The 24,118-nt window shown below is 55.8% G+C and overlaps 1 protein-coding gene across 6 annotated transcripts in view; it reads left to right on the top strand.

Annotated features, from left to right (window-relative positions):
- The window catches only part of PFKFB3 (6-phosphofructo-2-kinase/fructose-2,6-biphosphatase 3), an 81,778-nt gene extending 58,914 nt beyond the window's left edge, over window positions 1-22,864 (top strand). For 2 of the 6 annotated variants that reach the window (XM_044928263.2, XM_044928266.2), the window contains exons 2-16: window positions 4,215-4,340; window positions 5,330-5,426; window positions 6,043-6,109; window positions 6,546-6,620; window positions 6,990-7,046; window positions 9,620-9,744; window positions 10,217-10,424; window positions 10,970-11,116; window positions 11,237-11,341; window positions 12,712-12,841; window positions 13,416-13,478; window positions 13,591-13,655; window positions 15,296-15,469; window positions 16,966-16,988; window positions 19,173-20,139. In XM_044928263.2, the coding sequence (XP_044784198.1) occupies window positions 4,215-4,340; window positions 5,330-5,426; window positions 6,043-6,109; window positions 6,546-6,620; window positions 6,990-7,046; window positions 9,620-9,744; window positions 10,217-10,424; window positions 10,970-11,116; window positions 11,237-11,341; window positions 12,712-12,841; window positions 13,416-13,478; window positions 13,591-13,655; window positions 15,296-15,469; window positions 16,966-16,988; window positions 19,173-19,215 (1,505 nt within the window). In that variant the 3' untranslated portion in view covers window positions 19,216-20,139. Of the gene's footprint in view, window positions 1-4,214; window positions 4,341-5,329; window positions 5,427-6,042; window positions 6,110-6,545; window positions 6,621-6,989; window positions 7,047-9,619; window positions 9,745-10,216; window positions 10,425-10,969; window positions 11,117-11,236; window positions 11,342-12,711; window positions 12,842-13,415; window positions 13,479-13,590; window positions 13,656-15,295; window positions 15,470-16,965; window positions 16,989-19,172; window positions 20,140-20,369 lie in introns of those variants that run through there. The other 4 variants (XM_006044079.4, XM_006044077.4, XM_044928264.2 and 1 more) reach the window with 3 other exon arrangements.
- The last annotated feature ends 1,254 nt before the right edge of the window (window positions 22,865-24,118 follow it).

Below are 24,118 nucleotides of genomic sequence, written 5' to 3'. Positions count from 1 at the left end.
CAAGGAAAGAGTTATGTGTGCATGTCCCAACTCATGTATCATTTCTCTGCTCAGAACCCGCTTTCCTCATCTGTGAAGCAGGTTATGTACTGTCTGCTGAGAGGCTTCATCTCACAGAGGCTTTAGCCCCACTGATGGTTTTCCGGCTCAAAGACGGAAGATGGGGGAAACCTTACAGAGCTTAGCACGTGGGCAGCCACTGTAATCTGCAGTCGTGATTCTCAGCCCTGGCTTCACATTTAAATCATGTCGGGGAGACTTTGGAAAAAATGCACGCTGGTACCCCGTCTCCAAGTTAGAATTGCTACAGGTGCAGCCTGTGCATCCTGGTTTTAAAAGCTTTTTAGGTTCAGCCGCTGGTTGAGAACCACTTTTTGAGGAAGGAGCACCTCAGGGGTTTCAGGTGAGAAGGACCAAGGTGAACCCCAGGTCTGTCCCTCACCGCTTATGCAGGGGACCTCCTTCACTTGTGGGTCCTGGTTCCCTCGTGTCTGACCTTAATGAAAAGAAGCCCTAATGGCTAATGGAGGGTACCATAGCAAGTAACCTACACATTACCTTCTGCTTCACCCTCCGGGAACCTTTGTGAAACATCCGTGCATTTCACACACAGGGAAAACCAAGACTCAGAAAGGTCGAGTACCTCGTCCGGGACCTGAGGCAGTGTTGGCTTTGAACTCTCCTGGCTCCAGGCCCTCTCAGCCACCGTGCTCCTGCGTTGTCAACTGATTCCCTGAAACGCCCCTCCCTCCCTTGCTGGCAGAGAGCCTGTTGGGTTGGGAGGGCCATTCTCTGGATGAGAATTAGGCATTGAGTTAAAATGTGCGTGCAAAGCAATGAATGAGTGCAGCATCCACTGCACAGTCCAGAAGAGTTTAGGAAAGAGGTTTTGCTGAGCTGGGGTCTCCCCACCCTGCAGAGCCTCAGCCCACCTCACCGCCCCCACCCCTGCCATCCCCCTGGGGCAAGCTCACTTCCCTGTCGATTCCTAACACGGGACCAGGCGGACTCTCTGGGCTGAAATGATCCCAGGAGAAAGTTTGTGTCCAATAGACCATAGTCAGGTGTCTGCCGTGGCTTTCTGGGGCTGCCTTCCATTCTCCCAGGGTGGAGTGTGTGGTCCTGTTCCCCAGAGAGCCCTTTTCAGGTGGTGGTGTCACAGCAGAGCTTACTGTGCAGCGTGTCGTTTGCCCTTGCCTGGCAGCGATGGGGGAGCAGGTTGCCATGGTTACCATAGACACTCAGCTGTGGAACTTGCATGAGGCCCGCTGGGCACTGGCCTGGTCTACATCTGCAGCTTGGCCGTCTGTCTTCCATGAGTTCCCCTGAAACTTGGTATTGAAGCCTGACTACCTACTTAGAAGAGAAGAGCATGAGTGACGTGCTCAAAAGAGCATCTTTTGAGGTTAACATTTCGGGGTGCCTATGGGTGGCAGGAAGTTTACAGGAGGTGCAGTACGTGCGTGCTAAGTCACTTCAGTCATGTCTAACTCTTTGCGACCCCCATGGACTGTAGCCCACCAGGCTCCTCTGTCCATGGGATTCTCCAGGCAAGAATATTGGAGTGGGTTGCCATGCCCTTCTCCAGGGGATCTTCCTGACACAGGGATTGAACCTGTGTCTCCTGTTGCTCCTGCATTGCAGGCAGATTCTTTACTGCTGAGCCACCAGGGAAGCCTACAGGAGCAATGGCAAAGTGTCTTCCATCGGTTTTTTTATTTTCTGAGCCTGCAGTACGGCATCAGTATAGTAAGCTAGGACAGCGGTCCTGCCTGCTTCAGGCAGTGGGAAATGTGAATCAGAGAGGTCAGCTGCTCAGTCAGGGTGCAGGACTGGAATTGGAATCTGCCAGTGCAGCCCCTTTCCAGGGACTTCAGACTGTTGCTTCTTTACCTCTAACCTCGGTATATCTCCTTACATGCAAGTACTTTGGGGAAAACCTAGTGTTAAGCTATACACTTATCTTCCCTATTCCTGAGCTGTTGGAGAGGAAGATGAAAAGGCAGGGCTCCAGGGAGGAAGGTATGAGAGGTGGGAGTGTTAAAAAGGTCAGTAGAGAAAAAGAGGCTCAGAGTGGAATTGAGACAGAGGCAGGAGATTATGGCACCAGGAAAGCACTTGAGATGTGCTCTGAGTTTAACAAAGAGGAGGGAGGGTAAGGTTTTGTCATTTCGGGGACCCCTGAGCACCTGGGCGGATGGGCCCCAGCAGACACCTTTGGCAGCTCTTTGAATCTCGTGCAAGAAGCCAAAGGACTCAAGGAATGACTTCTGCTTCTCCAGACAAGCAAGGGATGGTTTATTTGGTTTTGAGATTCAGCTTGAATTTTGGGTTTAAGGTATTTATGCTGCCATGTCTTTATGGGTTTTGTTTTTTCCTCCCAAAGTATCTATTGCCAGAGGAGATTTGCACATACGATTAGTGGATATAGAAGTAATCCCCTATTTGATAAATCAGTCAGCATCTGCCTCTGCTTCCTTGGCATGAGTCCAACAAAAGTATTGCATGCATGTGCACAGCCCAGAGTGTGTGTGTGTGTATGAGTGTGTGTGTGTCTTGATGCTCCTGGGAGCAGTGACCCGGTGGGGATATCAGATAAGACCAGGGGAAAACCAATGGGTTGGGGGAAGGATCAGCAGAGCGGGTGTTTCCGGGTGCAAGCGAGGACACTTTCACTTTCTCGTGCATCATCTGCAGCTGTCACATGCTGATAGGTGTGTCTTCTGTTCTCACTGGTCTCTGAGGAGGCCATCAGCTTTCTCCGCTTGCCCCTTGGGGACTCCAGAAAGTCCCCTGGTGCATATTTGCCCCAGTCCCGTGGTCACACAGGACAAGAGGCCTCTGTTTTCTAGGAGCCTGTTTGTTCCCAGCCCCTGGGCGCTAGGGAATCCCAGCCAAGGGTATCTGTGGCTCCTGAGTGTCCCTTGGCCTCCTGAAGGCCTTTCCTCCTCTTCCTGGCTCTCCTGCAGATTGTCCCTGACAGTCTAGAAGCATGAAAGGAGAAACAGTGTCCATGTGTGGCGCTTGCTGCCCCGTGTCCCTAGGCTGCAGGTCCCAGAGGCAGAACCTAAGCATCGTGGCTGTTGCTTGGACACGTGACCTAAGTCTGGCCACCAGGCCCAGCATCATGGGGCTGTGCTGGGGTGTCCAGATTGAGAGGAGGGGTATCCACAAGCTTGTGCTGTCAGCGGCCTGGTGACCCCCAACCCTCCCATCTGACACTCACCTGTTTAGAAGGAAAGAACCTAGATTCCATAGTGCAGTCTGAGTCGCTTGGTCTGCACTGTGGCCGGAGCCTGGGGAGCGGGGCTGCGTGGTGGTCAGTGAGTGCCTCGCACGTTGCTGGGTGGGGAGCGGGCAGGAGGCCGGTTTCTGCCCCACATGGGCGGTCCTGGGCTCATGAGCGCTTCTCACCTGATGCCAGAGACTCTCAGGAAACACTGCATCTGGAATGTCCAGAGCAGGGTTCTTTGGGCTGCTTTCTGAAAACCTAGTGAAAACCTCTCTCCCTGGAGTTTTGTTGAGATTCCGAGGAACATGGGTGAGAAGCCAGGAGAGGCTGCACAGGCAAGACCCTCTGGGTTTCTGGGAGCCCTGCTTGGGGCCCTTGTGACTTGGCGGCAGCCAGAACTTGGATAAGGAGGAGCAGGCGGGGGCAGTGGAATTTGTGGGGTCAGCTTCTTGGTCCCTGACCGACTCCCATTTCATAAACTCTTACTGTGAAAATTGCCTTTTAAAAATAACCTTTTTTAGGAAGGCCATGCAGACCTCGTGCGTGGAGGTGCAGAAATTTATCTGTAATTTGGCTGCAGGAGCCCCACCTCCCAGGGCTCTCACCTGCCACCTCTATTTACCTGTTACCTTGCATCTGAGACAGCCTCTCCTACTGATGACCTCACCCGTATTGGTGCAGGAAAGTCCCTTCCTTACACCCCAGGGCTACTTTCCCCTCTGGGGTTAGTCATCATTTTCTGGCTAGATTTGGGGCCCTTTGGTGTCAGGCTGGGAATTTGGGGTCCCTGCCATGAGGACCTCAGAGCAAGAGGGAGCCGTGTGACCGAGTGCTCTGGCTGTCGGTGGCCCAGTCCTGCTGGATTGTAAAGTGCAGGGGCTTCCAGGTGGGAATGAAAGCTGTGTTTCCGTGGGATTCTTTAAAGCCCGTTGTGGGCAGCGCTGGCTGCTTTATTCATGGCCCTTCTGTTGTTTCTCCCCAGCCTGTGGGCCGAAGCTCACCAACTCCCCGACAGTGATTGTCATGGTGGGGCTCCCTGCCCGGGGGAAGACCTACATCTCCAAGAAGCTAACCCGCTACCTCAACTGGATTGGTGTCCCCACGAAAGGTGAGGCTGCAGCCCAGGCTGGAGCTGTCACACTGGGGGTACACTCTACTTGCCACAACCCCCATCCCCCCAGAAAAGAACGGCCTTTCCCTCTCCAGCTGCTGAAACTCTTTGCGGGACCACTCTAGGGGGCTTTCCCTGTAGTGGGGGGGGGTCACACCTTCCTTTTCACTGTGTCACCCACCACCCTGTATGTACGCCCTGCTGTGTGCATGGGAGTCTCTGCTCACTGGCTGCTCTCTGGTTCTCCCTGCCCTGCGTCCTCCCCAGCTCAGCCCTCATCCCCTCCGGGAAGCCTTCTCTGACCACCCCAGTCTGTGCGGATCTTCCCCGAGTCCTTGTTTGTGACATTTCTCCACTGGCTGTCTTAAAGTACTCTTTCTGTGCTATTGACTATATTTTTTTATCTGGTTTTCCCACTGACACGGGGAATGTCTTTAGCACGAGGACTAATTTTTCACATTTGCTGCCCCAACCCCCACCCCAACTCCAAGCCCGTGCCCAGCACAGTGCTTCATACACAAACTGCCCGGTCAGCACCCAGTGCCCATCCTGGGTGTGGGCTGCTGGTATACAAAGTGGCTGCTGTGGATCCAGCCATGTATGTGAGTCCACACTCCCTCTCAACTGTGTTGGCGGGAATCACGGCCCCAGTTTTCACTAGACACGTGGCCACCACCTGCTTTCAGGCTCAGCCTCCAGCTCCGGCTCTGAAAGGCTAGCTTCCAGGCTGGGCTGTGGGAGGCGACCCCAGAGAATCAGGGGCACTGTGAGCAGTGCTGGGTCTTGGGGAACCCTGGCTGCCTTCCAGATCAAGCGATGCCGGTGCAGGATGTACAGCCCCCACTGCCTGGTTTCTGGCTTTCCTGGGATCTTATTCAAGTCGTGTGCTGGCTTGGTTTCCTTCTTTGGAAAGAGGGCTCCTGGCCCTGGGAGATCCTTTCTGGCGGTCAGCATGGTCAGTGAAGGGGCTGTTCTTTTCCACGCAGTGTTCAACGTGGGCGAGTACCGCCGGGAGGCCGTGAAGCAGTACAGCTCCTACAACTTCTTCCGCCCTGACAACGAGGAGGCCATGAAAGTCCGCAAGTGAGGCCCCGGCTGTGGGTGCAGGGTGTTCTGTCTGCTATGTGGCCTTAGACTGGGCGGGAGGGGGGCAGCCGGCCCCTCCATGTGCAGCACGTGAACCTCTCGGCCTCTGAGCCTCGCCGCTGTCCTCCGCTTCCAGGCGGCCTGCGCCCGCTGGTATGATGCAGACCAGCGAGAGCATCTCACTCGGCACGAGCTAAATCGTTCCCTGCAAAATCGTCTGTTAACACCAGAAAAGGATTTCCTTTTCAACCCAAAGTGACCAGGGCTCCCAAGTGTGACCTGAGAGTCACCTGGGAGCAGGGAAATGCCCCAGTGCCAGCCCTGCCTGGATGGGTACAGTGGGCTTCCGTGGGCAGGACTTGGGCAGCCGTCTTTTGGAAGCTCCCAGGGGCGGTTTTCGGCATGCCAGCCGCACTCGAGCACTCCCCAAGGGCTGCAGCCATACGTGCGGGACTCTGACTGGGAGCCTCTGGCCTGGCGGTCTCAACCACCTTGTACACTTTAGTGGCAGAGTTGCAGGTCACCCTGCTCATTGTGGGGGGGGGGGTGGTGGTGCCTGGGTGTCCCCTAGGATGGACCCACTCTGATGCACCCGTCTCTTTCCGTGTTGCAGGCAGTGTGCCCTGGCTGCCCTGAGAGATGTCAAAAGTTACCTGACGAAGGAGGGGGGCCAGATCGCAGTAAGTCTGGGGAATAAGTCTCGTCTCCCCTTCTGCTGCAGGACAGTGCCCTGGAGGGCGGGGCATGTGGACAGAGCCCTGGGGGGATGCTGCCAGAGGGGACAGGCGTCTGGCGTGAGCCGTGAAGGAAGCAGGGTGTGCGGCTAGCCCCAGGACCCAAGAGGAAGCTGGTGGGTGGGGCAGACTGAGGGGCACAACCTGCCCGACCCGGGAGGTGCGGCCCCCGAAGCCAGTATCCCTCTGTGGCCCTCCCCTGTGCGTTGCTTTAAGGACTGTTCCCACCCGGGCCTCCCCTTTGGTCCCTGAGCGCAGGACAGAGGCCATGGGGGGCCTGGGAGGATGCAGTTTCTCCTGGAACCCCAGAAAGTGGCAGACCCGACCTCTGGTGGTGCAGTAAACACTGTTCAACGCCAACCGACTTCTCTTCTCTGGCCAGGTTTTCGATGCCACCAATACTACTAGAGAGAGGAGACACATGATCCTCCATTTTGCCAAAGAAAACGATTTCAAGGTGAGCCTGATTTCTCATCTTGGCCCAGTGCGCTCAGGAGCAAGGGGGTCCCGCAGGGATTGACTGGTTCTTTGTCTGGAGCACCTGAGGTCCACACTTGGGCTTCCCCTGCCACGGCCCGGGTGTTGTTGCCTACAGATTGGGCTTTCCTGGTGGGGGCTCTAAGGGGTTCCTGAGACCAGGGAGCGGAGCATCCTCTATTGGTGGGAGGGCAGAGACTGATGGCTGGTTCTTTCTTGTGTATTTGGGCATTTATGTGTGGGGTCCTTCCTGCTCCAGTGTGGTGGTGACGTCACAACGATCCCAAAGCTGGCCCTTTGTGTTACCGCGTTTGTTGTTTCCTAACATTTCTGTCTTGTTTCCTTCCAGGTGTTTTTCATTGAGTCTGTGTGCGATGACCCTACAGTTGTTGCCTCCAACATCATGGTAAGACCCCCAGCATGGCAGTCTGAGAGCAGGGTGACTGGGTCAGCCAGGAGAAGCCGTAGAACTTTGAGAATGAGCTGGCTCTGCCAGCTGGCGGTTTGATTTTGTCCTGGGGAGCGGGCGGTCAGAAGTGCAGAGAAGTAGTTAACTTAGAAACACATTCTGCCACCTGGACTGATTTTAGCAAGGCCCTTCAAGTGGTTGGCAGAAAGCTTTCTTTGTTGGACGTAAGAGAGAAGTCGAGGACCTCGGTTTTGGTGGGAAAACTGTTTTGGTGGCAGTAGCCTTGGCCGCTGGGGGGTGAGGGGGCTGCTTAGGGTGGAGGATGGAAATGGAGACAGGAGGCTGGTCTCTTGCCGGTAAGTTTTCCCAGTAGGTAAGCATAGTCATGTGTTGACAACAACCTATAGGACCCTGCAGACAGAGGGCAGAATTCCCAAATTTGGGAAAAATGGGAGTGGTAAAACTGTCTTCCTGCTTCTCTTCCTGTGTCAAGGGGAGGGTTACCTGGGTAAATTGAGGGTACTTGGCAGCTTAATTTGATGTCTTCTTAAATTGTACTTGATTAACAATAAACTGTAAACAGAAAAGGTTATCGTGAAGACTTCACTGGAAGTCCCCTTCTCTTGTTGTAGGTCACTTTCTCTCCAGCTTAAATACATCTGAGTAAGATGTTACCTATAGCAAAAAGCTGGTCGGACCCTTCTACAGGGAGTGCCAGACTTTGGCCATGTAGTGTGTGTCCTTCAAAGGAATGCTGAGAGTTTGTTAGTTTTTGGTGGTGGGCCTTTGCTCCAAGGCAGTGGGAATATTTGCATGCATTTCTCAGCAATGAGTTCATATTTCAGGAAGGGCTATTGAAATGGTAGAAAAATCAGTCCAGATTGGTTTCAGTGGCCCCAAAGGAGGAGGCTCAAAGTATGAGGAAATACAAGTAGCCTTGGGCTAAACAAAGGCTTTTGCTGTATTTCTTTGGTTTGGTTCTACATTTCCAGCGGGTAGGGAAGCAGAGCGCAGCTGCAGGTTGTCTGTTTCCCTGGTGAGCAGTTGACACTCACTTGGCCAGAAGCTCATGCACCATCTCGTCCTCTGTGAATCCCTGGATCCCTGTTCCCCAACCCTCCGTGTTCAGAAATTTTTCTCTGATGACGCCTCAGAGCTGCTTAGCAGTTTTTAGACTTTTCTCTCATGCTTTTTATGCAAGAGGCTGTGTTGGAGGAAGAGATCTGTGAACCGAGTTTTTTTTTTTTTTTTTTAATTATGCTAAAATATACATAACTTTGGTGGTGGTGGTTTAGTCTCTTAAGTCACATGTCCAACTCTTGTGACCCCATGGACTGTCTCCTACCAGGCTCCTCTGTCCATGGGATTCTCCAGGCAAGAATACTGGAGTGGGTTGCCATTTCCTTCTCCATGCATAGCTGGGTTGGCCAAAAACGGTTTTCAGATTTACCTGTAACATCATATGGAAACACCTGAATGAATTTTTTGGCCAACCTAATAAAAATGGTTACCACTTTGACTGTTTTTAAGTGTTCAGTTCCGTGACACTCGGCACATTCACCCTGTTGGGAAACCATCCCCACTGTCCACTTCCAGAACTTTCTCCTCTTCCTGGACTAAAACACTGCCCCCGTGAAACACGAACGCCCCGCCGAAGTTGAATTTTTGCGGTGTGCCCGCCTGTCTTTCATGGCTGTGGTCATTGTTGAGGAAGAAAAGAGGGTGTGTGAACAGATTCTGAGTTTCCCGGAAATCGGCCAGGTTTCTCAGGCTTGTTCAGTTTTAGAGGACGGCAGGCCCTAGGGGCATTTCTCCTCTGTCTCTGTCCCATGAAAGCGAGCCTTGGTTGGGACCAGGTAGAGAAGTACCACTGGGGACCAATGACAAGGGGTACCACCCCGCCTGTGAGCAGTGCAGGAGGAACCCGATGATTCCACCAGGAGGGTACCCACAGTGACGGGGCATTGCCAGCACCCCCTGGGGCACCTTTGCCGACAGGCAGCCTCCTCTGGGTAGGTGCTTATGTGGGACTCAGTGAGACTGAAGACCAGGTTGTCTAGTGGTGACCTGGCTACTGGACTGATCCTGAATCGGGGCCCATTCAGAGGGATTTATTAGAATCCATCTGGGATAGGACTTCCATGGCAGTCCAGTGGGTAAGACTTCGCCTTCCAATGCAGGGAATGTGGGTGCGTTCCCTGGTTGGGGACCTAAGATCCAAAATCCCGGACAGAAAAACCAAAACATAAAACAGAAGCAATATGGTCACAAATTCAGTAAAGACTTTTAAAATGGTCTACATAAAAAGAAAAAAAAAAAAAAACTTAAAAAGAATCCTCTTGGGTTTCCTGTCCGTGCCTTACCATGGGTGCCCTCCCCATGGAATCATCAGGCTGCGACTCAACACTCAGCCATATTTCTTTTTGTTTTTCCTCTTAGAACAGTGGGTCAGGTCATCATCATTCTGAGCCCATCCATGCCTTTCCCAATTTGCAAGCCCCAAATCCTGCTCATTCTAAGCAGAAAGCCCTCCAGCGTGATTCATCAGCTGCCTCTTTGTGGTGTTACAGGAAGTGAAAATCTCTAGCCCGGATTACAAAGATTGCAACTCCGCAGAAGCTATGGACGACTTCATGAAGAGAATTAACTGCTATGAGGCCAGTTACCAGCCCCTCGACCCTGATAAATGTGACAGGTAATTCCTGAGCAGTGACTGTCTGAACCACCTGCTTCAGGGCTGTGAATATTATTCCTGATGAATAATATTCCCATGAAGCGTTTGTTCATGGGTACTTTTATACACTCTCTTTTTAAATGTCTCAAAAAAAAATCCTTGGTGATATATTCGGTGTAACTATCACAGACACCGCGTGCTGCTGCTGTGTGCAAAGTGAGTTTCTGAGCCCCGTCTCTCCCGTCTCTCTCTGCCCTTTGCTCTTTCCCCTTATTTTCCTTTCAATCCTCTTGCTTTTCTCTCTCCTATCTTCTGGGAGGCCCTCTAGCCCCACTCTGCTGTGGGAATTGCAGACTCAGACCCCCCTGACTCTCGGAGCAGAAAGGCTCAGTCTGTGCCTCCCTGGAGTGACGCTGTGGTGTGGTGGAGGCCCAGTCTGCCTGGTGGGGCTGGGCTGCGCCAGCCGCGTCTGACAGGCCGGCCCCCCCTGCAGGGACCTGTCGCTGATTAAGGTGATCGATGTGGGCCGGCGCTTCCTGGTGAACCGCGTGCAGGATCACATCCAGAGCCGCATCGTGTACTACCTGATGAACATCCACGTGCAGCCCCGCACCATCTACCTGTGCCGGCATGGCGAGAGCGAGCACAACCTCCAGGGCAAGATCGGGGGCGACTCGGGCTTGTCCAGCCGGGGCAGGAAGGTAGGGGAAGCGGGGCTGGGCGGGCAGCATCCCTGTGTGTATGTGTCCTGTGTACATATCTGTGCCCGCGTGTGTATGTGTGTGTGTCCCTGTGTCTGTGTGTGTTCCTCTGTGTATGTGTCTGTGTTCTTCTGTGTGTGTCTGTGTGTCCTTGTGTGTACACGTGTCCTTGTGTCTGTGTGTGTTCCTGTGTGTATGTGTGTTCTGTGTGTGTCTCTGTGTCCCTGTGTGTACAGGTGCATGTTCCTCTGTGTGTCTGTGTCCCTGTGTGTGTCTGTGTGTTCCTCTGTGTATGTGTGTGTCTCATGTATGTATCGGTGCCCTTCTGTGTACGTGTGCGAGTCCCTCTGTGTGTTTGCCTATGCCGATCAGACACTGACTCACAAGTGTGCACGCCTGAAGGGAGGGTATGTGTGCAGGGCTGCTCTCAGGGCCCGCTTCCCCAGCAGTGAGGACAGCCTTGCCCTCCCAGAGGGGCTCCGTCCTCCTCTCCCAGACGGGTGGAGCCTGTGACCCAGTGCGCGCCCCTCACCCCATCCCCCCAGTTCGCCAACGCCCTGAGCAAGTTCGTGGAGGAGCAGAACCTGAAGGACCTCAAGGTGTGGACCAGCCAGCTGAAGAGCACCATCCAGACGGCCGAGGCCCTGCAGCTGCCTTACGAGCAGTGGAAGGCCCTCAACGAGATCGACGCGGTGAGTGCCGGCCGGGGCCTCTGCCCGAGGCGCTGTGGGGGACCCCCGAGCCTCCCACGCTGGCGGCCAGCTCAGCGGCTGCGGGCTGCGCCCTCGAGCGACCTCCGCCTGTGCCTGCAGGGCGTGTGTGAGGAGATGACCTACGAGGAGATCAAGGACACCTACCCCGAGGAGTACGCGCTGCGTGAGCAGGACAAGTACTACTACCGCTACCCCACCGGGGAGGTGCGTGCGCGCTGGGCCGCTGGCGGGAGGGCGGCGGGGCTGCAGCTGAGGAGCTAGCGCTGGTCCTGCCGAGGCTGCGGTACCCGGCAAGGCCAAAGATGCAGAGGGGCTGAGCGGCTCCGCGGAGGAAGGGCCTGTGCGTTCGCTTTGCAGCGCTGCCCCGTGCCCATCCGCCGGTGAACAGAGTCCTCCCCACTCACACAGCTCCAAGGGAAGCACTGCTGTGTTTCCCAGCAGCTGGGACAGAGGCGTTTCTCCAGTGACGGAAATGACAGTTCAGGAAAGGGAAACAGCCCTGGCTGCTGATGCACTGGACGCAGGACCCCGCTGACTGTGGGCATCATGGCAGGAGTTCAGCAAGTCCCTTGTGCCGGCTCCATGGATGCTGGCAGAGGGACCGCTGGGCCCTGTAGGCCCTCGGGCTGTGCCAGAAGCTGCCTGGAGCTCTGCACGGAGGGTCCCGTGCAGGCGGAGCTCTCAGGTCTGCGGAAGGCTTGGCCTGGTGACACCCCGCAGGGGTCCTTCCTGCCTGTGGTCCTTCTGCTCAGCGTTTGTCACACGTCAGTTTCCGGGAGCTCAGGGCACTGTCCCTGGTCTCATTCCCTGGGACCTCCTTAGTGAGAGAGGGACTAGGGGTCGTGGTGGTCTTGAAAGTCACAGGCTCACCCCTTCTTTTTCAGTTTTCTCCTACTGAGATAAAGTTCCTATCATATAAAAGTCACCGTTTTAGCCAAAGTACACGTTAGTGGGTTTTTTTTTTGTATATTCACAGTATTGTGCAGCCATCATCACTAATTCTAGAACATTTCCCCATTGCCCCAAAAGAGACCCCCAGCCTGTCAGCAGTCAGTCCCAGTTCCCATCCCCCGGCCTGTGGCTTCTTTGAGTCTGTGTTCTGTCTCTCGAGTTGTCTGTTCTGGACGTTTCACGTCAATGGAATCACATACTCAGACGTCACTCCGTGTAGCGTGCTCAGGCTCCTTCGTGCTGTGCTGTGTGTCGGGGCTCTGTTTCCCGGCGGAGGGTAGGGGTCAGGAAGGAGCAGGGAGAGGACAGTGGTGTGGGTCCCCCGGGGCCGGGATGGATGCAGGACCAGCACGCGGGTGGTGGGCTGATGCAGGACGGAAGGCGTGGTCTCTGGTTTATAACGACGGGAGAACGTGGCCGGGGGTGCCCGGCGTGGTTCCTGGTTTATAACAATGGGCGGGGCGGGGCCGGGGGTGCCCTGCGTGGTCTCTGGTTTTTAACGACCGGAGGGCGTGGCCCGGGGTGCCCGGCATGGTCCCTGGTTTATAACAATGGGCGGGGCGTGGCCGGGGGTGCCCGGCTTCTGCTCCAGCTCAGCGTCCCCTTCTCCCTCCGCCCTGCAGTCCTACCAGGACCTGGTGCAGCGCTTGGAACCGGTCATCATGGAACTAGAGCGGCAGGAGAACGTGCTGGTCATCTGCCACCAGGCAGTCCTGCGCTGCCTCCTAGCCTACTTCCTCGACAAGAGCGCAGGTGCCTGGCCCGCAGCGCGCCCTCTCCTGGGGGAGATCCGGGTTGGGAGCTGGTCCCAGCCCCTCCACGAGGAGGCAGGGCCCCTGGGGTAGCCCCCTCCGGGTGTTTCCTTGCAGCCCCCAGAGGATATCAGAGCAGTTTGAAGCTGGGTGGGCTTAACGGCCTCAAGAAACCCAGCCTCCCTGTCTCCCCACATCTCAGGGGCAGTGGGTCTTTGGGGAGGGGGCAACCCACCTCTAAGGGGCTCCCAGCCCAGCAACCTCAAAACACTTGTGTGTCTGCCTATGGGCCAGCGGGATCCCGACTCCTAAAGTGTTTGGGGAATGACGCTCTTACTCCAGCTCATTGTGTGAGGCTTTGGTTTAGCTCTGATCGTGTTCTTCTGGGTGTCTTAGCAGGGCCGCCTGCCGCGGGCAGCAGGGCCTGTGCTGGGGCGGGGGCGGGGGCGGGGGGCGGTGTGCACCTGCCTAGCCAGGCCTCTGCGGTCCCCACGCAGCACAGGCTCTGGTGAGGGGCCTGGGCATGGCCACCCTCCAGTCTCCCATCTCACCATGGGCCCTTCTGTCATTTTCAGAGGAGATGCCCTACCTGAAGTGCCCGCTTCACGCTGTCTTGAAGCTGACTCCCATCGCTTATGGTGAGCGTGGGGACCCAGCCCCACCGAGACTGGTCCCCCCGGGTGGGCCGGGCGGGGGTGTGAGCTCGGGTCCCCCTTTCACCGAAGCTGACCTGTCCCCGGCTTCACCCAGGTTGCCGAGTAGAATCCATCTACCTGAACGTGGAGTCCGTGAGCACACACCGGGAGAGGTCAGAGGTGAGTGTGAGCTCGTGGCCCCCTCCTCACCCCTGCTGTGTCGTCTGTCTGGGAGGGACCCGTGGGTGCCAGCCCCTCGGACACCCCGCAGCGGCAAGGCTGGCAAAAGCTGTGTCGGTCGGTGGCATCTGCCTGCCTTCGCTTGGACCTGTGGTCCTCGGGGCTGCCCTCCCCGACCCCCTCCCTGCTTTCTCGGCTCCGTGTGCTCCTGCCTGCCTGTCTGGTGGCTTCTTGGCATCGTCCTCCTTTTCCTTTCTTTCTGTGCTTCTTCCCCCATTTCCTCTTGACCCAAGAAATGAGTGTGGAGGAGGAAGCTTCTTTTAAACGTAACCATGGTCTGGTTACCATCGCTTTTTCCTCTGGGGAAGCCAAATGATCGCAGGTTCCAGAGTCCTGGGTGGCAGTGGGACCCACAAATTTCAGTGTCATCCACGTGCACTCACGTCTCTAATTCTCACAAAGATGATAAAGAATGAAGACCAGGGAAGCACAGCTGTAACTGGGAGTTAGCGATGTGGCAGATGGAATGAATGATTCTCTGGACAAGCCCAGTGCCTGACCGCATGCGCCACCACCTGGGGGTGGTTTGGAATTTGGTGGTCAGCCTGGCTGGGATTCCCCCAGGAACAGCACAGAGTTCTGCCCAGGCGTAGGAACCTTGTGAAAGAAAGTTTGAATTTATTTTATCCCAGCGGCCAGACTCAGTGCTCTGCCAACATCCACCCAACCCTTTCTTTGACACTGAGCATGACATCCCCATGTTCCTGTCTCTGCTTTCATGGAGCGTGGCCAGAAGATCTTGGCATTCAAATCCCAGCCTCCAGTCGCCCGGCTGGTGGACCGAGATGAAGGTGGACCGCATGCCTTGGCTCTGACGGCGCCTCCCCAGTTGGGGTGGCAGGATGGGCATTGGCTTTCCCTCCAGGGGCAGCAGCCTCCCCACTGGACCCTCCCACAGCGGGATGATGGGGGTAGGCTGGAACTGGGCTCCGATGGCCCCTGAAAGCTTTGACGGGCAGAACAGGGCAGGGGCTTGATGGAGACCTTGGAGGTCCCCACTCCAATCAAGTTGTCCCATGGTCGGAAGAAAACTAGCGTTTCCTGTGTCTGTGGTCCCCTGGCTGGGGTGGAGGCTGCGTTTTCTGTCTGAGGCTGGGTGTGCTCCCTGGGAGCAGGAACTGGGAAGATGCCAGCTTGAGGTCAGCAGGAGGGGGGACCGGCACCGACACCTCCCGCTGCCCACGCCTCCAGCCCAGGACCCCACCCTCTGCGTCCCTGGAGGCCTGCAGCCAGGTCTTCCCCCCGCCTCTCATGTGCTGCCACCGCATCACTGTCCCGCTCTCTCTTCCTCCCTCGCCTGCTTTGCGAACGTCGTGTCTGTCGAGCAGTTGTCTGGAAATGATCGGGGCGGGGGCTCAGGATGAGAGATCATCCCTTGTTCTTGCTGAGTGGGAGACGCGGGTCGAGCCGGCGGCCCTGCTGTCCAGGGCCGTTCTCTGTGGTCAGTCTCGTGGTCTTAGTGAAATCCAGAAGCAGAGAAATGTGTTTGGTTTGGTTTCGGATTTGGGGGTTTTTTTGGCTTATTTACCTCCCCCTCCTCGTAACTGTCGCCTTCTTTCTTTTGTCTTTGTCTCGCTTAGGATGCAAAGAAGGGACCTAACCCGCTCATGAGACGCAATAGTGTCACCCCACTAGCCAGCCCCGAGCCCACCAAAAAGCCTCGCATCAACAGCTTTGAGGAGCATGTGGCCTCTACCTCCGCTGCCCTGCCCACCTGCCTGCCCCCGGAGGTGCCCACGCAGCTGCCCGGACAAGTGCGTTGACCCCCCTTCTTCCTGAGTCAAGTCGCGTGCAGGGTGGGGAGAGCGTGCCCAGCAGGGCGGCAGGGGCCGCAGACTTAGGCCTGCGGGTTGGGGACTGGGAGGAGAGGACACGGACCGTCCCTTTGAGTGTGGAACCCCCAGATCCATTCTTGAGACCTTGGCTTTGCACGGACATGCCCTTTCCAGGGGGGTGGCCTTCCCTGGGCAGAACCAGGCCAAGCAAAGAGATGGCCCAGTGTCCATGATCCGTTCATATTCGTGGACAGTTTCTTCTAAAAGTTGAAGGCAACCCCCAGTTCAGGACCAGCTCAGCCCCCATCTGGCTGAGGGCTGTTGGCTTCTGTGTGGCCTGGGGACATCTCTTCTATCCCCACGATGAGTATCTTTCCTGACTTCCTTCCTGACCATTGCTCTGTTAGAGAAAAGCTTTGTCAGATGGGGCCCTGGGAATGTGTCTGGAGCTGGTATGGACAGACTGGAACCCGGACCAAAGGACCTGGAATAGACACTTTCTCCTATAACAGTAAAAAAAACCCCTAAGGAGAAAACCAACTAGATTAATTCTTAGATTATTTCATCCTTTGTGATGCTAGGCTGAAAGATGCTGGCTGTTGGGCTGTAAAATTTGTTTCCAGCAAACCTCTATCTTCCTCAACAACACTCGAGAATCCTGGCCAGGGTGTGAGATGTAGAAGTCCCCAGGCACAGATTTGGGTCCCACCTAGGGGTCTCCGCTAACCGCCACCCTCTGACATAGAAATCATGTGTTCAAGTTCAAGCTGAATTTGAAGGCCTGCAGGCTCTTCCTGAGTTTCCTGGAAACTCCTTTAAACCTTGTGCTGTCTGGAAACGTGCTGTGTGTGTGCCCGGGGTGGGGGGCAGGGGTGACGGTGCCGTGCCACCCCGGGCAGGCCATTGGCCCGCTTCAGGCCTCAGTTTTCTCATCCGTGGGATGGGGGAGCAGCAGTTTCTGCCATGGGCTGAACATGGGGAGACGTGCTGAGTGTGTCTGTGGTCGTGTCCCGCCCTGGTGCCAGCTCTGGGGTTTTAGGTCTCGTTCTGTCACCTCCCTGGCCTTCAGTCTCCCTGTTTTTTTAAAATGAGGGAGACAGACTGGCTGGAAGACATCTAATTAGTGGTCCTTTGGGGCCTACCCTCAGCAGTGATTTTGTGAAAACTTAGAGCTAAAGTGGCATGTCAGTGACATTGTGTGTTGGCGTAAACGGTGGGGTCACAGATGGAAGGTGAGGGGCCACAGTCACAGACGCAGGGACCTTTCGGGCGGGGGTTGGATGATGGTCAAGGCCGTGCTGCCCCGGGTGATGGGGGTCGGGGGGGCGGGCCCGTCCTGCGGGGTTGCAGACCTGGAAGCCGCTGGCCAGGCTGGGGGTGCCCAGGGCTCCATCTCACAGAGAATGCCTGGTCCCCAGTGACCCAGGCCCTCTCCCTTCCCTGCACTGACTCTCTCCCACCTTTTCTCTCTGCAGCCTTTGCTAGGGAAAGCCTGTTTGTAAGTATTTTTCTCTGAATTCTTTTGCTCTTTGCGTCTCTTTTCTCCTTGCTTGTCAGCTTGGCCCTCCCGCCTGTTAAAGTGGTAAGGGTCACGGCAGTTTTTGTAAAATCTGAAGGAGGAAGGAGAAAGGGTCTGTGAATTTTCAGGACAGGACGCAGGGAGTGGGTGTTCCGTGCATCCTCTGGCCATCCTGGCCGCCGCCGCCTTCTCCTCGCTCCCTCTCGGGGCGGGGTGACTGTCAGTATTTGCGGTCCTCAGTGGCTGGACGGTCTGCTTTTTCCCTCTTGGCGTCAGATGTTGGCAGGAAGCTGGGTCTTTGCCTCTTGATGTTGTCTTTTATGTTCTGGGCCTCCCCCAAGAGCCCTACCATTTTGAGAGCAAAGTTTGTGCAGAGCCTAACCTGCACGGTGAACAGTGGAGGACCCGAGCACCCCCTCCTGTCCTGCAGGGATCCCCCACCTTCAGGGGCTCCGGGACCCCCGCTCTGGAGTGGTCTGCCTGGACACCACTGCTCTGCCTCGTGTTGTCCTGGATCAGAACACTCTCAGCCTTTACGGTCATGTCCAGGATGGGGTGCGGCTGTCTCTCTGTAGTTTCTGGTTAATTCAGTGCTGGTTTTAATTCCACTGGATAAATTCAGTGCTTCCTCTGCTCTGGTGGTCCCCAGCCACAGGAATGAACTGCGGCTGTTATATCACAAAATTTTAACAAGAGACATCCTGAAATATCGCCCTAACTCCTTGCGTCACCCCTGCCCCATCTTCCCCTTCACTGGCTAGGCTAATCCACCCAGAAACATGGCTTACTCTTGGAAAATAGGAGCCGCTGGGCGTTGTGTTTGGACTGAGTGATATCACCTGCCCAGAAATACACATCATCACTTTTCAGCTTTTACACATCCTGAGTCTTTAGTTCTTAATATAACCCCAGGAGGTCGCAGGGCAGTTCTTGGCCCCGCTTCCCAGATGAGGGTGAGGCCTCGCCCACAGTCACCCCAGCAGCCCTCAACAGAACCAGTGGTTGAATGGCTCTCCAGTCCCAAAGGCTGGCTACTTTCTCTCTGCTGGCTTCCAGAGCTGCCCGGGTCCTGTTCACCTCCCCATCCCGGGCACCCGGCGTTTGCAGCCTGTAGGGCGAGGCCCAGAGCAGTTTGGATTCCTTTCTGGCTCTCGCAGCCTCTGCTTTGCAGCCGCTTCCTGTGGCTAAGATGTGTTTATTTAATGGTGGGCTTGCCCGTCAGAGTCAGTCTGTAAGAGTAACAGTCCTGTGTCTGTGACCCCTGTGACACATAGAGTGCCCAGGGGCGAATGTGCTAGTGTGAAAACCAGCCTTAGAGGTTTGGAATCTTACAGTTTTGCATCTGTGCGTGTCCTCTTCCTTTTGATCCACAGCCTAGTGTTGCCAGGAAGGACATCTTCCTGCTGGGAGAGGGCCATTCAGCCACCCTTTGAGGTTGAACATGTCTCTTTCTAAGGCTGGTGGTACCTTTGGTCAGAATCCCTCCAGTTCAGTGAAAATGTGTTCTCTGCATCCATGCAGGTGTGCCAGCGTTCAGGTGTCTTGATGACGAGAATGTGGGTGTAGCACTTAGGAAAATACCTGGCTCGGGGCCAGTGCCTGGTGGACAAGAGCTGTTCCTGAGGGAGGCTCCTTGCCCTGTGCTTTGGCGGCCTGGCCAGGCTGGGGGTTCCTTCTCGTGGGCAGCAGGAGTCCTCAGGGACTGGGGATGGGGTGCCCTTGGGGTCTTAGGGTGGTGGCCCCAGGATGCTAGTGTCCTGGTAAAGCAGGCTCGTGATAGGTGGGACACAGTGCCTACCCTGCAGCCTGCTCCCCAGTGGCCGGCAGGCCATCTGGCCTTCACAGGGCATCCTTGGCTTTTTTATTTTTAGTCATAAATAATGTGTTTAATTATTTAGCTTCTTATAGTACTCACATAACAGAAACTGACAAGTCCATGCTGTTGTTTAGTCACCCAGTCATGTCCGACTGTCCTGTAACCCCGTGGACTGTAGCCCGCGGGGCTCCCCGTCCATGGGATTGCCCAGGCGAGAACCGCGGAGTGGGTTGCCATGCCTCCTCAACGTTTAAATGTCAAATGCGCCCTCAGAAGACAATCCTACTAAAGATGTTTTGTTTTTCTTTCCCGACATGTTTCTTCCTTCCCCCTTCTATGCTTGAAAGACGAACTGTCTGTCATATTTTCTCAAAGTTCTCTCCTTACTAACCTTGGCAAGGTAAACGCTACCTGCATGCCAGCCTCCATTCCTTCCACGTCTCTCTGCATCATGGCATCTCAGCCCTCAGGGCGTCATGGTCTGCGTGGACACTGGCCATCGTGAAGTCTGTAACTCATTCACCCAGGCCCCGGAGCATGTGTGTTTTTTAAAGGGCAGCCCCCATGTCTCCGTGTGTCCAGAGCCCTGGGCACCCTGAGCGCATGACGTGGCCTGTGGTCTCCAGTGTCCTCATCGCATCACCATCATTCGTGGGTGCCACAGCCTCGGGCGTGTGATGTCCCAGGGCGGGTGGGAGCCGGACCTCCATCCCTGACCCCACAGGTTGACCGAGTCCTCCCTGGTTATGAGCCTCGGGGGCCTTGCTGGAGATGCCCAGCTCACTGGGGCGGTCTGATGCACTCGTGGGCAGCGGGTTGGTGGCCTGGGCCCTGAGTCCAGCTGAAAGCGGGCTCAGGTGGGGCCCCGGCTTCTGTGCCGCCAGCCCTGCAATGGGCCTCTCTTTCAGAGATTCTTGGTTCTGGCGGGAGAGGAGTGGGCTGTGGTGATGCTTGTGTTTCTGTCCTCCTGGATTCCACTTTCCCTGCCGCCTCTCTAAGACAGTCTGGGAGGAGAACACTTTTAGAAATTGTGTTTCCCTTTTCTCCGGGGCACGTTAAGGAGGGTAGGTTAGGAGCCCACAGCTCCGCTTAGGCCAGGCGAGAGGAGGGTCCTAGTGCTTCTCCAGCTTTAACCGTCCCCTACTGCCCCTGCCTGGTAGCGAGGCCAGCACGAGTGCCCCGGGTGGGGACAAGCGCAGCCTTGGGCTCTAAAGAGGCAGGAGCTGGAGGGGCCCCAGGTGCTGGCACCCAGTGCCCCTGGGAGCAGCTCAGACCCCAGGAGCTGCCCGTTGTCCCCACCCGCGCCCTCCCCACCTCCTCCGGGCGCGTATCAGGGCCCTTCCTGGCCCCTTTCCCCGTGGGACCCCAGGCTCATCCACCACCATGTTCCTGGGCCTCACTGTATTTGGTGATGCTGCTCCTCCGGGCCGTGTTCTCTGTTGGGGAGAGGGGGCCCGCGTCTCAGTTGCAAACTTCATCTTTGCTTGAGAAGCCTAGTCAACAGGAATGGTAACCGGCTTCCCCCTCTTCTCTCCTGAGAGCAGAACATGAAAGGCTCCCCGGGCAGCGTGGACGCCTCCAGGACGCACTGACCGCCCCCTCCCCACACCCGGCTCCCGCCCTTCCCGTCTGCCCGCCGCCAGCCACCCGAGGACGTCTCGCAGAGCAGAGCAGGGTGGAGGGCAGCATGGAGGAAGGGCTGCTGCTCCAGGGGGACTGGGCCCCTGCCTGCCCCTGCTCCCCCAGCCTTCAGGCCGCTCACCCCGTGGACCCCAAGTGGCTCGGGAAGGACTGTGCACAGAGAAGGAAGGACGGGGTGCCGCCCTGTGGGCTTGTTCATCTCGTTCTGTACCTGCCCCGCTGGTGGTGATGCTGGTCCTCGACTCCTAACCTTAAAGGGGGCCAGGCTCTCAGCCGCTAAGGATCAAGGGAATGAAAACTTCCAAGAGGCTCTTTGTGCATCTGGCCTGGACGTTGCCTCCTGCAGAGAAGCTCATGGCTTGAGCTGGGTGGGGCTCACCCAGGAGAGCCGGTCCTGCAGCTGAAGAGAGGAGCCCCGCGCTGAACCCGCTGGTCAGCCAGGCAGCAGCCCCTCTGCATGTTGCCTACCCTTCCCAGTCTGTCCTGCCTCTGAGGAGGGCGTGGGACAGTCTGGCAGGAGGAAACAGCCCCGGGGGCCTCGCCTCCTAGCGCAAGCTCCTCCCTCGGCTCCTGGGCCTGCTGGCTCATGCACTTTCTTAACGGCAGAGACTGTGACCTGAAACATCTCACCTTCGGCAACTGAAGATGCTCGGGGTTTGTGCCCTTGGGGCTGGAGCTCTGGAAGGTTGTGGGAGCCAGGCGTGCCTCTGGGGAGGTGAGGGGATACCCCCACCCCTAAATGGCCGGGCAGGGAGCATTGGGATTGTTGCAAGACTGACTTTGGGCGACAGCATGCAGAAAAACGACCTGGCCCCCTCCTTCGGGACATTCATCCCGCCCTGTGCTTCCTGGGTGAGGACAGCGGCCCAAGCCAGGCCTCTCTCGTGGCCGCGTCCTCCAGGAGGCTGGCCGCAGGATGTGGAGCGGCGCCCTGTGTGCGTGCAGAGACCCGCTGTGTCCTCAGCGCAGAGCCCGCTGCCCTGGGTGGGTCCGGAGGAGAGAATGTCCTCGTCTGCCTTCACGGCACCTGCGGCATTTCTAGTAGGGGGCGGTCAGAGCAGGCTGTGGACACGTGGTTCTGAACACCTGTAGTTTCTGCCTGCTGGTCTTCCCCTGGGGCCTCCGGGCACTCGAGGGGGTCGAGGCCCAGGAGAAGCAGTGTGAACTGAGGTAGATCTTGTCCAGTGACCCTTTTCAGAATCTCGAGAAGCCGGTGCCAAAGGTCACCTTCTCTTCCTGCCTTCCCCGCTCCTTCCCCCTCTTAGCTTGTGAAGTAGTCACGGGGGTGGGGAGCCATTTAGACAGCTGGAGCCTGGAGTGGGGAGAGGAACTGTTTTTGTTAGAATTTTTTGTTTGAGAGGAGCTTGTAGAAGAAAAATGCATGTTTCTCTGATTGGGACTCAGTGGGGAGCGGGGACAGGATTCAGAGGCCCTACAATCAGGTGTGTGGGTTTCACATCAAGCTGTTCAAACCCTCCTTTCCCATCACTGGCGATCTTCCCAAGAGAATGTCTGTCTGTCTGTACGTGCCTGTGCAGGGCGTGTGTTACTCTCCCTCTTTCCTGCTGCCTTGTCGTGTGTGTCTGTGTGTGTGTTTAGACGGAGGGGCCTGCTGTCCTCCTGAGCATGGCTCTTACATCCACCTTCTGGCTCCTCCTCTGGTGTTTGGAGCGGACCCTGAATTTCGACTCTTGATGGCTGATCTGAATGCTTACCCTGGCCTCTGACTGCCCGAAATCAGTGCATTTACACAGGAGGCCTGGCCTGACTGGGACCTTTGTTTGCAGGGGCCTTGATGTGGAGAGAGAACCTCAGTGTTGGGGGAAGGTGGGGGACAGGCAGAGAGCAGAAGCTGGGGGTCTGGGGGCCAGAGACCAGACTTCCAGGGAGGGAGGGGCGGGCCGAGGCTGTGTCGCGGGGCTTCTGCCTCGCTGACCGCTGGCTCTCACTTCCCTCCCCCAGAAGCTTCTGGGACCAATATTTTTAACTTCGCTTATTTGTTTTGGGGTGGGCTTGCCCCTCGCCTTCTTCTGTCCTGAGACTGTGGGCAAAGCTCTTCATTTGGGGGTAGGGAAGAAAGACTGTTTGAACCACGCCAATGACGTTTTCGTTTCTAATACTTGAAATTTATTTTTTTATTATTTTGATAGCAGATGTGCTATTTATTTATTTAATATGTATAAGGGATCCTGAAGATAGAAAGCTGTATAGATTGGGTTTTGTTGGTTGGTGGGCTTGGGGGCCTTTTATGTGTGACTTCTGACTTCTCTGTGTTCTCTGTAAATTTGTCCGAATTAATTACCTGAGATGAAGCTGTGCCAGCTTTCAAACGGAAAGCCTGTCGGAAATTTGTATATTTTGCAGTTGCCAAAACAATAAAATACCTGGTTGAAATACACAGGTGAAGCACCCCTTGGTCCTTTTTGGGGAGAGGGACAGGAAGACTTTAACTACTCTGGGGGTCACTCCACCAAGTTTCTGCCACTCAGCCCCATCACCTTTCTTTAACCAGAACATGCAGGGACTTCCCTGGTGGTCCAGTGGTTGGGTAGGATTCCACGCTGCCACTGCTGGGGGCACTGGTTGAAGCCCTGGTCTGGGAAACTAAGATCCCACATGCCTTTTGGCTGAAAAATCCCCTAGGACTTGAAATTCACCTGCAGCAGATAAAGTCATTCCATCAAACAGCTGCAGTGCAGACGGCTTAATGATCTTCCATGATCCTTATCCTGCGTGCCCTGGGTAGGGGGGGCTGTTTCTGTCCTCCTGCTTTGCAGATGAAGAATTTGAGGCTCAGCAAAGGTCAGTTACGTCCCCCAAGGCTGCTTAATGGGTGAATTTCAGGGATTCAAATCCAAGTGCCTGGGACTCTAAGGATTGTGTGTTTAACCATCATAAAATTTCCCCTCTGCGTGTTCTTGGTCTCGCCAGGGTAATGGAGTGTGAGAGGTCAGGTCAAGCTGCTCGCCTGCAGGGCTGGGGGTCAGGGGCTGTCCTCTAGCCTGCTCCCTTTGGGGCTTGGCTGGTGGTCAACATGGTCAGGTCTTCAGTGAGGAGAATATGGGAGCCCTGGTCTGGATTCCAGAACTCCCTAGGTAAAATCAGACTCCACCTTTCTTAAGTCCTTCTGAGAAGCTGACTAGCGCTTTTAAGAGGCAGCAGATTGTACCGGGGTGTGGAATCAGGGTGGGTGGGCCTAGGAAGGATTGCTGCAGCAAAGTGACCTCTGAGCATCTCAAGGGCAGGGCTGTGCCTGCGTTCACGCCAGGTGTTCCCACCTGCCCCGGGCAGGGGGTGGGGCCTCCAGGCAGGCTGATACTCATCTCACTTCACCCTCGGCTAACCTTCCACTTTTCCCACCAGCTCGGTGCAGACGCTCATAACTTGGAATCACTTAAATAAGCTGTAGCAGGAGAATCGGCCAACTATTTGGGATGAAAAAGCTAATCAAATCATAGAATTGCACCATCCAAGTGTTTTACAAAACATCAAATTCATTAACAAAGGAGAAGAAAATGTTGGTAAATAACTTTGGTTGGACAGAGACCAAGCTTAAAAGCAATAACAAACTACAAAGGAAATACTGAGATTCCATCTTAAGAATAAAGGTCATCAAAAACCTTGAACATGAGCAAAAGCAAAACCACAGGCT

This window comes from Bubalus bubalis, chromosome 14 (genome assembly GCF_019923935.1).
Source record: "Bubalus bubalis isolate 160015118507 breed Murrah chromosome 14, NDDB_SH_1, whole genome shotgun sequence".
In the NCBI taxonomy this organism is placed as follows: domain Eukaryota; kingdom Metazoa; phylum Chordata; class Mammalia; order Artiodactyla; family Bovidae; genus Bubalus; species Bubalus bubalis.
Note: the sequence above shows the minus strand (reverse complement) of the source record. Positions and strands in the feature narration are given on the sequence as shown.